Below are 14,358 nucleotides of genomic sequence, written 5' to 3'. Positions count from 1 at the left end.
TTTTTTTTTTTTTTTTTTTTTTTTTTTTTTTTTTTTTTTTTTTTTTTTTTTTTTTTTTTTTTTTTTTTTTTTTTTTTTTTTTTTTTTTTTTGCTTTGGCCTTACAAATGTTTCCATCTCCTGCAAGCACTTGAGACCCAAGCTGCACCAACTGAATCACAGGAGTGCAACTGCACCCTGTTAGCCACAAAAAGCTGTTCCTGGAAGTGTGGTGCTCAGTGAGTCAGTGGATAGCAGAGCAGTGTGATAGAGAGTGTTGTGTGGTTGGCGTCACAGAGAAGGAATGTGTGCAAAGACTTACATATATAGAGAGAAAGAGATATACATACGTCATTTATGGCATGGAGAGTGTAAAGGCAAGCTCTTGGGGTTGGCCAACTGGCTTTTTGGTGACTGTAAGACAATTGGCACGGCAGGAAATTAAATCATAGGAGATGGGACTGTGAAATGGTGGGTGGAGAAACAAGGGAAATGCTGCATGGGGAAAAAGCATTTTGTGCCTTGTGCTGGAAGTGACGCAGGCTTAGAATTAGTTTCGGACAGGGAGAGCGTAGATCATAACTGGAAGCTATAGAGTGCTATAAAATCTTTCTTTGAGAGTTTGCTGCATCCTGGCAATATCTTAATGCTGCTTCTCTTCCTCCATGCTTGCTAAGGTCCACTTCCATGGCACATTAGCTTTTGGTCAGGTGTGTCTTAAAGCAGAATGTTTTCTTCCAGAACTTAGTGCACCGGCTTCAGTTTAAATGCTGTTGTGAATTTTCTTGTTGGAGTGGAAAGTAAAATTACATACAAACTAAAAAGCAAATCACACAACATCAAAAAAATCTGCCTTAAGTACAAGATTAGGTTATTAGATTGATGAAAAATGGAAAATGTCTTATGAACTATAAGGACACTTGCCCTCTTACTTTTCACCTGCTACAGCCAACAGCTAGGAACACGTTTTGCATTAAACTAAACTTAGTCCTGTGCTCGCCAAGGAATGTGAATAGGTTAGCAAGCTGCTTTCTTATCAATCAGGAGTCAAATGATCCAGAAGAGGAACACAGAGTTCCTAGTAAAGGATCATTGGAAGCAGGACAGCTTTGCTAATTAGATTCCTTTTACTTTCTTTTATTTTTTCACATCAATAGAATTCTGCATACAGATGTAGTCAGACTGAGTGTGTCAAACAGTACAAATTGTTGTTATGATACATTAATCAAGGACATGGAAGAACATCTCTGGGAGAGAAGATTCCCCTGTCTTATGTAAGTTTTGATCTGCAGTCTCTGGGTCACCTCGTCTCCTTTCATTAGAACTCTGATCTCAGAATGAATAAAGTTTGCCGTCTTCTGGCCCTGGCAATTTCCTTTCAGTGATATTTGTCAAAAGATATGAGTTACCATGGCTAAAGTCCTGGATAAAAGTACTTATGTGCTCACCCTTTTGGAAGTTTCCTTCTCTTTCCTTGCCCCTGCCCCCAAAAGAGCTATGCTTTGGTGCAATTAGAAAGTTAGAAATGGTAGTGATTAGAATCTGGATACAACTTAAATGTCCTGTCTTCATTCATCCTTAAAAATCCTGTTTTCTACATTGTGCTCTCATCTCTAGGAGGTGATGGAAGCCTCCGTAGCCTTTCATGTTTTGGGAAATAAATGTAACCGAAGGGAATTAACGTGCACTCATACGGCAGTGAAACAAAAATAAATGGCACTGAGGTCCTTTTGTTGTTCTAGCTAAGCACCCTGATGTTTGGTTGCTTGTGATTTTTGATTCTGCAGTCCCTGTTGTGAGTGTAGCTCCCTGTGCCTCTTCACTGCACGCCCCTCCCCATACTGTCCCTTCCCCTCTGCTGCAGCGTGGGACTGACTTTGCCTGCAGGTCTGACGCCTGCATCTCTTTCCTAATGGGCTGTACAAGTTGGAGCCCTGGGAGTTCATAAGGAAAAGAAAGAATAGCCTTGTGGTCAAGGTACTAACTTGAAACTTGGATTTTTGTTCATTTTGTCAGACTCGTTTTGTTATCGTGTTCCAAAGTCCCTTAGGGGATGGCTGACAAAAGGTATTTTTGTCTCTTAATTACCTTTTGAAATCAATAGGAGACTGTATGTCTAAATATCCACATGAGTTTTATCCTGTGTGTGTTTGCTAGCTGTCTCCAAAGGTGAGAACAATACTGTCTTACCTCATAGGACTGTGGGAAGCGAAACGAGGGATAGCTGTTCATCAGAAAGATCTCTATCCCAGATAGAAGAGGGAGGCGCTCTGTATTTACCTTCATCTCTCCTCTGAACCTTCTCCCCTGATAAACATCTTCTTTAGTAGATAACCTTCTCTTCCTAATATGAATACATGTATTTTCTTTTATATATTTATACATACACACACAGACATATATATGGGAACATTTATATAAAATATACTAAATGTTATTATTTTATTACTTCACATAGTGTTTTTAAGATAGAAATTTTTTTTAATCTTAAGTTAAATGTTTTCCCTATTTTGAATAACCCACCAATTTTACATTCAGTCGGTTAATTTTTGTTTGAACTGGGCCATAAGCATATAGGCAGGCTGCAGAAAGATGTTGGTGTTTTGCCCAGAGTTCGTGGTTGCTGTGCTAAGGTCTTTCTTCACCGTCCATGCAGCTTATGTCTGTGATTATGCTATCTATCATACTATTTATGATTAATAAAATGCTGGTCCCTTGGCTGCTTATACCACATGTGTTAAATCTGGATGGATGGATGGATCTGAACCACAACCATTGTTAGGTAGAAAACAGCTTGAGAGCACACAGTTTAAGGGAAGAAAAGAACAATTTATGTGCGGTTGAAAGAGCACAGATAATAAGGTAAATAAGTTCTGAGTAAAATGGTCCCTAAGCATTTTTTACCAACCTTATAGACATTTGTCAAATGCTTTGGGATCATTTATATAGAAATCACAGTATTCTTCACAACTCTTCTGAGATTTCCCTCCAAACTGAGAACTTCAGTATGAATTGTTTCTGTGTAGAGGGTCATGTTTCTTAAACTCACAGAATGCTTCACTCAGTAGCAGTCTCTCTGATTTGTCTTTAAGATTAATGATTTATTTTTCAGTGAAAACATAATGTGAAATTATTGCCCAATTAGAAAGCATTACTGTGTGTTTATAAGTATCCCTGAACGTACTTATCCACTGGAAGCATGCAGATGTCTGTTGGAATCTAATTTCTCTGCAGCATGTTGGGGGTGGGAACTAAAGAGAAGTAGCCAGAAAATTATGGCTGCTGCAGTAAATACCAGGCTTCTCCCAGTGACCTGCACTGGCTGCAGAGCTTATTACATCTAATGTAAGTGTAATACATCTGTTCAGCAATGCTGCTTTCTGGCTGGTCTTTGTATCAGTATCAGTCATTCTTAGGTGATTGTTGCCTACTGTGGGGAGTCACGGGGGAGAAAAGGGGGTGTCACATTCTAAAGCTTATTGTAAAAAACGCATTATGAAATACCTGCAAGGCAGTGCTATTTATTAAGCAGTGGCAACCTGGCTTCACCTCTGTGGCGTGATCCCTCCTGAGCTCTGGAGTAAAAGGTGTGCTGGCCAGCAGGAATCCTGTGGGTGGATGGTGTAGTCTGCTGTAATAAGCAGCATGGATGGTTAATAAGGTGTTTCAGGAAGCTTAACTTTAGAGTCCCCTAAGGGTGTTTTTTTTGTTTGGAGGTTCCTCCAAAGTCAGGCTGTGTTGCCAGTCAGTGACACCCTGAGATAAGGCAGAGTTGTGGTGAACCTTGTGCTCTCAATCTAGCAAATTCTTCTCTGGAGCACATAACTGCTGCTGGTACATGTCATGTGATATCCTTCCTCTGGGCCGTCGAAGGTGAATCCACTGCCTTCAGCAGCTTGTGATTTTGTTTGACTTCAATCATTTTTAGCAAAGCTAGCACTTCCACCGAGGTGGCTTTTACCCACCCAAAAGGGGTGAGGCAGCACTAGTCACTGATGTTTTGCCCTTTTTGCTTGTGTCCCGTCAGCCCCAGAGCTGTAGCGAGTGTGTGTGCACAGTGCATTGTCCAGGAATGGCTGCCATAGGGGCAGCTTCCCAGCAGTGCCCAGTCCATATGATACAGGAATTCCTCGACTGGATTGACTCCCTTACAACCTGATAGCTGGCTAGTGGGTGGCTCTGAATGGTGGGCAGAGTAACAGCTGCATGAATAGCATGCAAAGCTGTATGAGATCACCAGTGTTCTTTTATCTGGCTTGCTGGCTCTGTAGATGCTTCTAATAGATGTAGGAAGAAAATGCTTCTTTGTCAGGGAATGTTTTTTACAATCTAAATAACACCTTGTTTGTTTGGAGCTTTTTTTTTTTTTTTTTTAATTTTAAAGTAGTGTTTCTGAAGTGGGTCCTGGCAGCATCAGCCACCAGCCTGAGCAGTTCTTTTGTGCTGATGCTTTTGAATCTGTGCCTCTGTTAGAGTATCTCCTGGGGAAGCACCCAAGATAGGATTATTCACACATCAGATAAAATTTATTTATTTTATTAACGGCAGCTCCAGTATATCCAGTTTTCAGCACTTGGTGAAGATGAGAATTTGCTTTTTTGCTAGAAAGGCTTTTCATGTGTTTCCATGTGTGGATCTTGTTTCCATGGCATCAGTTTTTAAGCTTGGGACGTACAGGTGAGAGCATTAGCCAGTGAATAGGCATTAGGAACCAGCCCAGCTCCTGTGTAGGGCTCTGTCTTGTGGTGAGGATAGTGATCTTGGATATGCTGATGATTTATGCATTTAACAGTCAGGATTCAGAGTTTCTCCTGTCTGCAATACTGTGGGAAAAAGACTTGATGCAATCCTGCTAGTGCTCTTGCATTACATTGTTTTTCCTGCTGCTCTATCTTGATTTTTCTGAAGATAAGGCCATGTGTCCTGTGTCTTGAATTATTTTTCCTGTTTTCCCAAATGCTTTACTGTGCTGGCTAAGGACCTCTGTCCTAAAGAGTCTTTTTTTTCTTCCTTGCCAGTGTTTTGTGGGGATTGCCCAGATGTTTCCATGTCACAGTTGTGAGGGGGGTAGGTTGTGCACAGTCATGATTGAAGTGTTAATTTGTAACACGAGTGCTCAAACTAGTCTTTGTGTCGGTCTTTGGGTGTTTCCTCTCCAATAAATACTCAAGCACAGTAAGCTGAGTTTTATTAACTTCCATGGTTTTATGTTCTGCAGCCACTGAGATGATTATGGCTGTTTCTCTGGCTGTAAAAACTAAAAAGTTATGCATGCACAAAACCATATAAAATTTTGATGGTGTGGACCTCTGTTTTTTTAAAATAATTGAGCATATACTTCTGCATTATATTTTACCATTGTAAATATACTTCAAGAAGAATGTGCTTAATAATTTTCTCCAGCCCAGTAGTAGGTGTAATGGGCAAGTAAGTGCAAGACAGTAAACGAGATACAGGATTTTGAGAGGGTTGCTTTTATTTAAATTAAAAACTGGAGGACACTCAGCAGAGTAACCTTGTGTAAAGTGATATCTGTCTCTTGCATAAGACAATTATGCCAGCAGTGACATTGAGAAAGAATTCAATGGGAAAGAGAAGCCCTTGCAGTAGGACGGTGGGCTGCTCTTGGTGCTTGTGTTACCATCATCTGTGAAGAACTTAGAAAACTCAGTGACACAGGTGATATATGGTAAAGCAGTTTAAACATCAGACGCGTTCACAGCAGCTGCAAAGAAAGAAAAATGCATGGACTATGAGTCTGCTTTGCAAAGAAATTAATAACTGATTTCCATCATTAATGACCTCATAGAAGATTTGAGTTCTATGGTAGTTTTTCTCCTTGTTCGTCAAATGGCCATAGGGATCATATCACTTCAGGTTTGGCACACTGAGCCTGTATACTTTGAGCAGTTTTCCAGGGATCAACTGGAAAAACAGCGTGGATAAGAGAAATGGAGATCTTCATCACCCTTTTGAATCCCAGCTGTCTCTGTGGCTCTGAGCTCACAGAGGCTTAATGTGCTTTTGCTCTTGTTGGATCCAGTGAATGTTTTCAAGGGTGTGATCATTTTTCTAGAATTGTGACTAGTCTTGCTTCAGAGGGTTGAAATGTCAGTAGTGATGGGATTTGGAAAAGAAAATGCCTCTATTAACAAAACAGACATACTCCTCCCCCCCCGCCACTGAGCCCCTAAGTGAGGTTACAAATGAAATTTCATTTTAGAGTGACAGCTCTTAAACCTTGATTTTGCATCCTACAAAGTGTAGATGTTTGTTTCAGGTTAATTTTTAATTTCCTGTTGTAATTGTGGCTGTTTTCCTACTGGTGAGCTGGTTCTCATTTAGTCATTCATATTTCTTTTTCAGATTGCATGTGGCTCAGAGCATAATCTGGCAGTAGTTGGTAAGTAGCTTAATTTTATAACAAATCCTCTCACCTTTTTTCATTTTTAGTAGCACAAGATGAAAGAAAAAAGTGCACATCAAACATACTGAGTGATTAAGGGCATTGTGTGCAGCTGAAAGGAGGACAGTAACATACAGATACGGAGGAAAGAAGGAGAGAATCCGATGACATAAGTGGTGATGATGAAAATGTGTCCTTGTAGACTAGCCCCTGTAAAGAGAGAGGGGTTGATGGATGTAACAGCCAAATACATTTGCAACGTGCTACAACCTCTTTGAGACTGGAGCCATTGCAACGATTCAATCTGGAGATTCAGAACAGCATCTAAGCTGAAGCTGGTCAAAAGTATCTTTGTTTAACCAGATTGAAATTATTAACATGGAAATTTTCAGTGACAAAAAGAAGCCTAGGTCTTTTGTAGCTCAAAGCTTGGAAAATCTTCAAAATGTCAGTCAGTGGTAGTTGGGTTTTTTAGTGCATTTTAGTATAATGCAGCTGTTGTAATAATGATGAAAGTACTAGAAAGCGAATGTCGATGGAGAAATTGAATTTTGTGTACTAATTCGAGGAACAATCAGATCCTTGCTTTCATGTGATGAGTTGATAACTGAAGTTTGATACATATTTGCTATTATTTAGAATTACTTGTTTAAGAAAATTTTTAACTAGATTTTCAAGTGCTTTAAAAAGGAGGTCAGCATAATTGTCCTCATTAATAGTCAGGGCAAGACAGATGAAGAAAGGAATTCTATGCTAATCAGAGCTGGAAATGAAACAGTCTTCTCAGTTTCAGTCCAGCACTCCATCCACGTAGGTATTTTTGATTGCCATGACTGATGCATTGAGGTACTAAGTAAAGAATTTCCCTAATTTTTTTCAAGTGTGGTATGACAGATGTAGAGAAAGCAGCTCTATGGTGTCCAGCCTGCATTCCATGCTCTAATTTTTTAGGTTTTGTTAAGTGGCCACAGAGGTGGCGTTCTGTATATGAAGTATATTTCCATATATGTAGTATATTTTCCAATTATCCTTCTCCAGTTAAACTTTGTAGTGAACTTGTTAAGTTATGCTTAGCTTGTGGCTGGATTTAAGAACAGATTTTCCCTTTGCCTTTTCCCTACTTGTTCAGTGTCACATGCCTGTATTAATTGTCAGGCTGGTGCTTCTGAATGTCGACTGAAGAGCAATCTTGTTTCTTGCTGAATTGATGAAGAAAAAGTGTACTGTTGGCAGATTCCTCCAGTGTGCATGAAAGCAAAGCATTGAGTTTGAATAACCTTCTCTCTCCTTATGTCCTTTTAAGCTTTCTGCCTTCTAGGCAGAAATCTCTGGAAAAAATGGGTGGGGGAAAGGAATTCTGGAAGAAAGTTACAATAAACTTTGCATATGTAAAGAACATCATATGCCTTTCTAAGCTGTGTGCTATGCTTATTGAATTCAATGGGGAAATTATCAGTGCTGGAAGCCAGTCAATTTTATTTTAAGGACAACAGAAATGTGATGTTGCAAATTTTTTGAGCTGAAGAACTATGATACAGTTTATCCCCCAAATGAATTTTTACATATGCTTTTGAAAGGTTGACTTTTTAGAACTTTCTGTGGTAGGATTTTTCTCATCACTGGTCACACTTAGTTCAAAGCTGTCAGCTGTTATAGCCCTTAAAGATATCACACGGATTTCCATGAATGTGTCTACTTGATTGCACAATTTTCTAATAACTTATCATTCGAGCAGAGTTTATTTAGATCAGTGATATCATGAACGTTTTTATTAATTAGTAAATGCTTGAATGATTTACTTTTAAACTGAAATAAATCGAATTCGATATGAAGGGTAAACTGAAAAGCCTTTAACAGTATAATATTCAAGTCACTATTTCTGGCTGTATATACAAATGCGTTGGTGTTTTTTTTTTTTGTTGCATCATCTTTTAAATAGAAGCATTTTTAAGACAGAAGCTAGATGTATGATTCATTCCACAAATGCTGAAGTAGTGTTCCAATCATCTTTCTGGGGATACAAGCTATTTGATTTGTAGGGCTAGCAAGCAGTTTTTTTTCATGTTACTTTATATAGTCTGCATCCATTTGTATGGTTCAGTTATTTGAATTCTCCTTTCTTGCTTTCCTCTAATGAGCTCAGTGCAAAATTTGTCTGTTCCCTTCACTGTGACAGCACTTACTCCCTTTTTTTGTGGCAAAATTGGTAGAATTTCAGTTTTTATGTGATCATCAGGTAAATATTTGATATGAAGCACAACGAGACATGGGTTGTCTCAAAATTTACCTACTTTTCTAAACTCAGTGAGTTAAATGTTGATATTAGTACATGAAAAAATGTAAACATTTTCAGTTCTAGCCCCTGGCAGAAACACATTTGTGTTTTGCTTTGGGGTTGTCCTGTGATATTAATTCTCAAATTTTTATGTACTGTTTTTTTGTATTTGTGTGACTTTTCCCTTGAGAACAAAAATCCCTGCCTCGTAAAAAAAGATCTTGCACTTTTCACCTCAGTCAAGGATTAATCATCATGGCAGTCAGCCTATTTCTGACTGAAAGAAAAGGATAGTTATTCAATAAAAGTTGTATAACATATCAGAAAAGCATCTTCCAGCACTGAAAACTGTGTGTGTACTTACTGAGCATGTCAAAGGCAGCTTTTCTACCTGAGTGTGGTACTGCAGTGTTAGTGGAGAACTTCGTGATCCTAAGGCAGAATCTTTGAATGCCTGCAGTACGCAGTGAAACTAAATCACTGTGACAAAGTTGAGCTTTTCCAGGTTTGTGAGTCTATAGTGTTTTCAATACTGAAAAAGTAAGGAGGTTTGATTGTTACCCTAAAATGTGTTTAAAAATGGTATTTATGGACAAGGCTCTTTGACCCTCCTTTTTTGTAAAAGAGAATAGTTATCTTTTAAGAGGACACTTAGCATACCAGATGCAGCTCAAGAACTGCTACAACTTCAATAATCAACTATGCAGAAGTAGAGATGCTATAAAATGCGACAATGCCTTGACTGTGCTTCAACCACAGGGCACAAGACAGAATGCCTTGAAGAACCTCCAAATGCAAATATCTGATTTTTATTAAAATGAAAAACTGAAATTTGTATTTCTTTGAAGTAGTTAAATAAAAAAAAAAAATCATTACAAGGATGGCAATTCTGTAGTCAGGCTCCCCAAAATCTTGGTAATGCATCATATCCCTTTTGGTCTTGCTTTTAGTAATTTTCTCAACCTGTATAAACAAGTGAAAATCTTCTAAACAAAAGATACTGGAGGGTGTGTAGGGAAAAATGATTGTTTTAGAAACAGTTTGAAAACAGTTTTGAAAGCTAATTTGTTTCAGTTGACGTCCAGCTTTAAAGTAGCCTTCAAAGGGGAATTTTGTGTTTGGGTGAGAGAGATGACCATCTTTCAAGTCACCCTTTTCAAAACACCATACTAGAAAATGTTAAGTGTTCAGATAGTGCAAGCAGCTTTTCCTTGCACTTTCATAGTCAATGTAGTGAATTCTGACATCTCAGGGCCATGTTATTTTCTTGCACGGAGGATTTAAAATGTCCTTCAGTGAGGTAGTCCACAAATCCCGACTTGGATATCTCTGTGTAGTGTCCCACACCACTGAGGCACTGCCAGTGCAGGTGATGGCTGTGCACGAGTGTTCACAGGAAGAAACTGGGGGCTTTGTGATTATTTTTGCTGTGCAGTCACTCATTTGATACTTGTCTCTGTCTGCTTTGGCTTTTTTTTTTTTCTTTTTAGGTTACTTAGTTAGCACTGCTTTTTTCACATGAATAAACGTAGGGGTTAGTTTTGTCTCCCACTGCCATTTTTGTTTGCTGTATTTTAGAACAAGCTTCAAGATTCTGTCTTCTCTGTGGCTCATGTGCAACCACAGGTGTAAGTATCATGCCATGGGCATTTGCATCCTTCTGAAGCTGGAATTCATCCAGCTGGAGAGTAAAATAATAAATTTAATGAAAGTAGCCTTTGTAGAAGAAATTGGGATAAAACATCCCTCCACTCAAATGGTAGGTCATGATTCAAATGATCTGAATAAAGTGTGCAGTAGTGATAGAGAGGCAGCAAAAGGGTTGTTATTTCGTGATCTGTTAAAATTTGGGTTTTTTTTTTTTTATATTCTTGTGCTGGTAGGACATAGAAATTATGAGCTGGAAAAGAAACGTGATCAAAGTGATCAAAAGTTAGGGAGCTGGTGATACATATCCTGAGGTGGTAGTGGTGTTAATGGCATCCCAAACACTTTGGTTCCACGTTTTGTAATAAGGAAACTGAGGGGTTCCTACAGGGGAGCCACTACCTCTTAATTAATGAGTTACATTCTCTTAGTAAAGTTCCACAATTCTAACTGAATTATTGTATAAAGCATCAGCCAGGGAAGTACTGTAACAGATTATGAAAGATATATTTCCATGGCAGAGTGAGCACCAATGGGGAGAGGAGGCTGTGCAGGCTGATGGACGGATCTCTGCGTTATGCTGACAGTATTATTTAGATGTTCGCGGCAGCCCCACGAAGCCGGCAGATGTAGTCATGTGTCTGACATTTGGTCCCGGGGGACTCAGCAGTCTGTCATGAAGAGAGAAATCATAAATTCTCTCTGTTGCTGTAATATTTGGAGGAATATTCAGCATGCACAGTGGAGGGCACTGGTGTTCAGCAAGGAGCTTGAATCTGCTAGTCTGTTGCTTTATTTATTATGCATGAAAAATCCCAGTGCAGCCAGGGTCTCTATTGTAAAGGTTTCCTGGCAGACCAGCATGGAGTCATGTTGCACACGCTGTCTCTTTGCATTGCAGCACTAATCACATTCTCTGCTTATTAAAGGGCACCTGGCAGGACTTCGAGTAACCATCACTGTTGTCATTTTCATGTGGGTTATATGTCGACCTTCTAAATTTATTCCCTGGCAGAGCCATTTGGTATGTCATTTAGCTCTTAATGTGGCTTTGACTGTTAAAATAGCTCTTCAAACTGTAAGCTGCTTTGGTTATATTCATTGTAAAAAAGCAGCCTTGCTCGTATCATTACCTGAGCACCTGTCTGAGTGCTTTCTACAAAGCTGAATACAGATCTGACATCACAGTTTTCCTGTTGTGTTTAGATACATTGAGCCCTAACAGTGTTGTTCAAATATCTTTTTGCTTCCTGTTTCTTTTCTGTAGACTGTTTCATGCTCCAGGCAAACTAATTGTTCCTCTGGTAAGATGGAAGCTGAAAATGAGTTTCAAATGTCTGATTTTTTGTTATTTTCAGCAAGTTATACTCACAAAGTCTGATCCTCTGATCTCTTAGAGTTTCTTTTCCAGGGGCTAATGAAAAGTCAAGCTTCCAACTGTCTCATGGATTTGTAGGTGTAAGGTGATCAGGAGAGAAATAAGGAAATGCTAATTTGAGCATTTGGAAAAGCCTTCTGATGGGCCTAAAAATAGCTTTGTATCAACTGAATTGTCTGAAGTCAGTGGCTGCTGGCTACAGGAAATAAGGATATTTTGCTGTGAAAAGCTAATTAGATCCACGAGAAAAAATGGGATTGCATTGACTAGAAAGAAACTCCAGAGTTTAGGATAAGATCTGGCTGAACTGCATGTTCTGTGACTGAAATGAAGTTTAAAAGCTACCTTCTCTGTCAGGCATTGCCACTGTATTGATGCATGTTTTGGGTGATTTGACTCTCCAGAATGCTTTGTTCACCTTCCTCTTTGCTCTGTGTGGCTTGTCGATTTGGATTGTGAAATCTTTGGAATAAAACCTGCCTCTGAGTTTGTTTTAGAACTGCATAGAGTAATTGGATCTGAATTTTTTTTTTTTTTTTAATACTGCATTGCAACTAATAATAGTTGCAATCACTTCCCTTCCCCTCAGAGAGGCATTTTGAAATATAATTAATTTTGGTGTGTGTGTCTCTATCTTAATTTATATCATTTAGCATATAAACAGGTAATAATGCAGTGCTTGTCATATTGTTTACAGTGTGGTTTCCTGCTGTTACCAAGTGCAGAGCTGTTTAGGCTCTGAGGATAAAAGCTGTTATTTTTCCTACATGAAAAGCTCATAGTTCTTGCAAAAATTTTTAATTGAACTTTTCATGTCACCGTGGTGTCAGCTTAGAGTTTGTCTAGAGTTGAGCTCTTGTGCGCTGTCATTCTGTTTCCTCCGAGACGCTGTATCACATCTACCAGGAGAAATCTGCAGCGTCAAGAACCCTCCAGAAGATGGGGAAGAGGCAAGAGTGCAGTATTAACTTCTGGTGACAGCTAAAAAACCATCCAGCTGGAACTGTGAGTGGCAGTTCGAGGAAATAATTGTCGTAGGAAGCCAGCAAACAATCAGCAAAGGCCGCCAAACAAGAATTGCTTGAAGCAGAATGAGTAGAGCCTTTCCTTGAAGGTGAAAAGTCATTCCACCTGGTTTTAGAAAACTGGGGAAGACAGGACACTGAAGAGTGGGGGCTGTAGTACTGATGCATGCAGTCCTTTGTCAGAGGGTTCACTGGATGGATACTAAGTATTTAGAAAACAAATTAGATTTTATCGTATTTGTTTACTTGCAGGCTCTAAGCAGAGCAATTACTTTAAAGCAGAAGAAAAATATATTCAATATATCTAAGGCATATTTATCTGAATTTTCGAGGAAGCAAATAGAAGTAACAAAAATAGGCACCCTTGCTCACCAAAGAGAGATTAAGCGTTTGTTAGCTGTAAAATTAAATAAAAGGAAGGACAAATATTGAACTTTGGGGAGTCATCCAGAGCACGGAGGAGAGATGCTCACCCAAGTAAAAGCACAAGGCCAGCAAAGCAGCTGAAAGCACTTGGAAGGTTAACAAATTAAGGCTTCAGTGCCATCCTGCTGAGCAGCACTGAAGTAAGCTGTGCTGGTAATTCTGGGTTCTCTACATGCAGTGACCTCAACACTTAAACTTCTAAGTGTATCATTGAGGAGAAATTTTGCAGTTCAATGGCTGGCAGGAGGGAAAGGTGGTTATATTTAGAAAGCTGGTGTGAGGAGTGCCCTGACAGTGCTGTGGGGTTTGTGGCTCACCAGGATGGAATATCTTGCTGTAGGACCTCAGGTTGACACCTACTTGTTTGTGTGTTGTCACCATCCAGATCCTTTGTGGAGCACTAAGAAATTTTGCTGTCAGTGCACAAGTAAGTATCTGTGACCTGTCTATAAGGGAATAATCTCTGAAGCTTTTTTCTTCTGATATTTTTTTGTGTGTATGTCTTATTAACACTATCTTGAATACTTTAGATAGCTTTTTGCTTAATAAAAACATCTTATGTTGGGATTTTTTTATGCTTTTGAGATTGACTTGACTATGGGTTGGGATTTTTGACAAATGCACATTCCAAAACCACCTTTGCTGCCCAGTTTTTGGATTTTGCGGTGCATTTTGGTCAAGTGGTTTTACCGTTCTCTTTTAGTTATGAAGGTCAGAAAAATCTTTTAAAAACCAAAGCTGAAGGCAGGGATGCTGATGGTGACATAGGTCTGAGAGGTGATTTTGTAGGGATACATGTGAAATATTGCAAGGCTGGTGAGGAGACAAGGACACTCCTGGGACAACACACATATGCTTTCTATGGCTGTAATTGCACAGGACTAAACACACACATTAAAGCAGGCTTCCTGAAGCTTTTGTAAGCCCAGGGGGATGGGGAATCGTTTCTCTACCTTTCCATAAGGGCAGATCCTCTTTTCCCACTTTAGGAATTAGGACTTTGAACTTGAAGGTAGTGGAAATTTTAGAAGAGAAAATCTGGAGGTATTAGCTGGCAAGCAAGATTATTTTACTTACAAGTAACAAAGTAGAAACCATTCAAGCTTTCAAGCCTAGAGCAAACTTTCAGGGTCAAAATAAAGCAGTTTATTAGAAATCATTGGCTTAAGAGGGATAAGCATTTAAAAAAAAATAGCAGGAAAAAAAGTCAAACCAGAGATTAA

At 39.1% G+C, this 14,358-nt stretch overlaps 1 protein-coding gene across 1 annotated transcript in view; it reads left to right on the top strand.

The window, feature by feature from the left end:
* SERGEF (secretion regulating guanine nucleotide exchange factor) overlaps window positions 1-14,358 on the top strand; it is a 149,416-nt gene that overhangs the window by 79,439 nt on the left and 55,619 nt on the right. Inside the window, 1 exon segment of the mRNA XM_027887907.1 lies at window positions 6,345-6,381. Coding sequence (XP_027743708.1) covers window positions 6,345-6,381 — 37 coding nt within the window.

Source organism: Empidonax traillii, unplaced genomic scaffold, assembly GCF_003031625.1.
Source record: "Empidonax traillii isolate 1590-97213 ecotype Southwest subspecies unplaced genomic scaffold, ASM303162v1 scaffold224:size737649, whole genome shotgun sequence".
NCBI lineage: Eukaryota > Metazoa > Chordata > Aves > Passeriformes > Tyrannidae > Empidonax > Empidonax traillii.
Note: the sequence above shows the minus strand (reverse complement) of the source record. Positions and strands in the feature narration are given on the sequence as shown.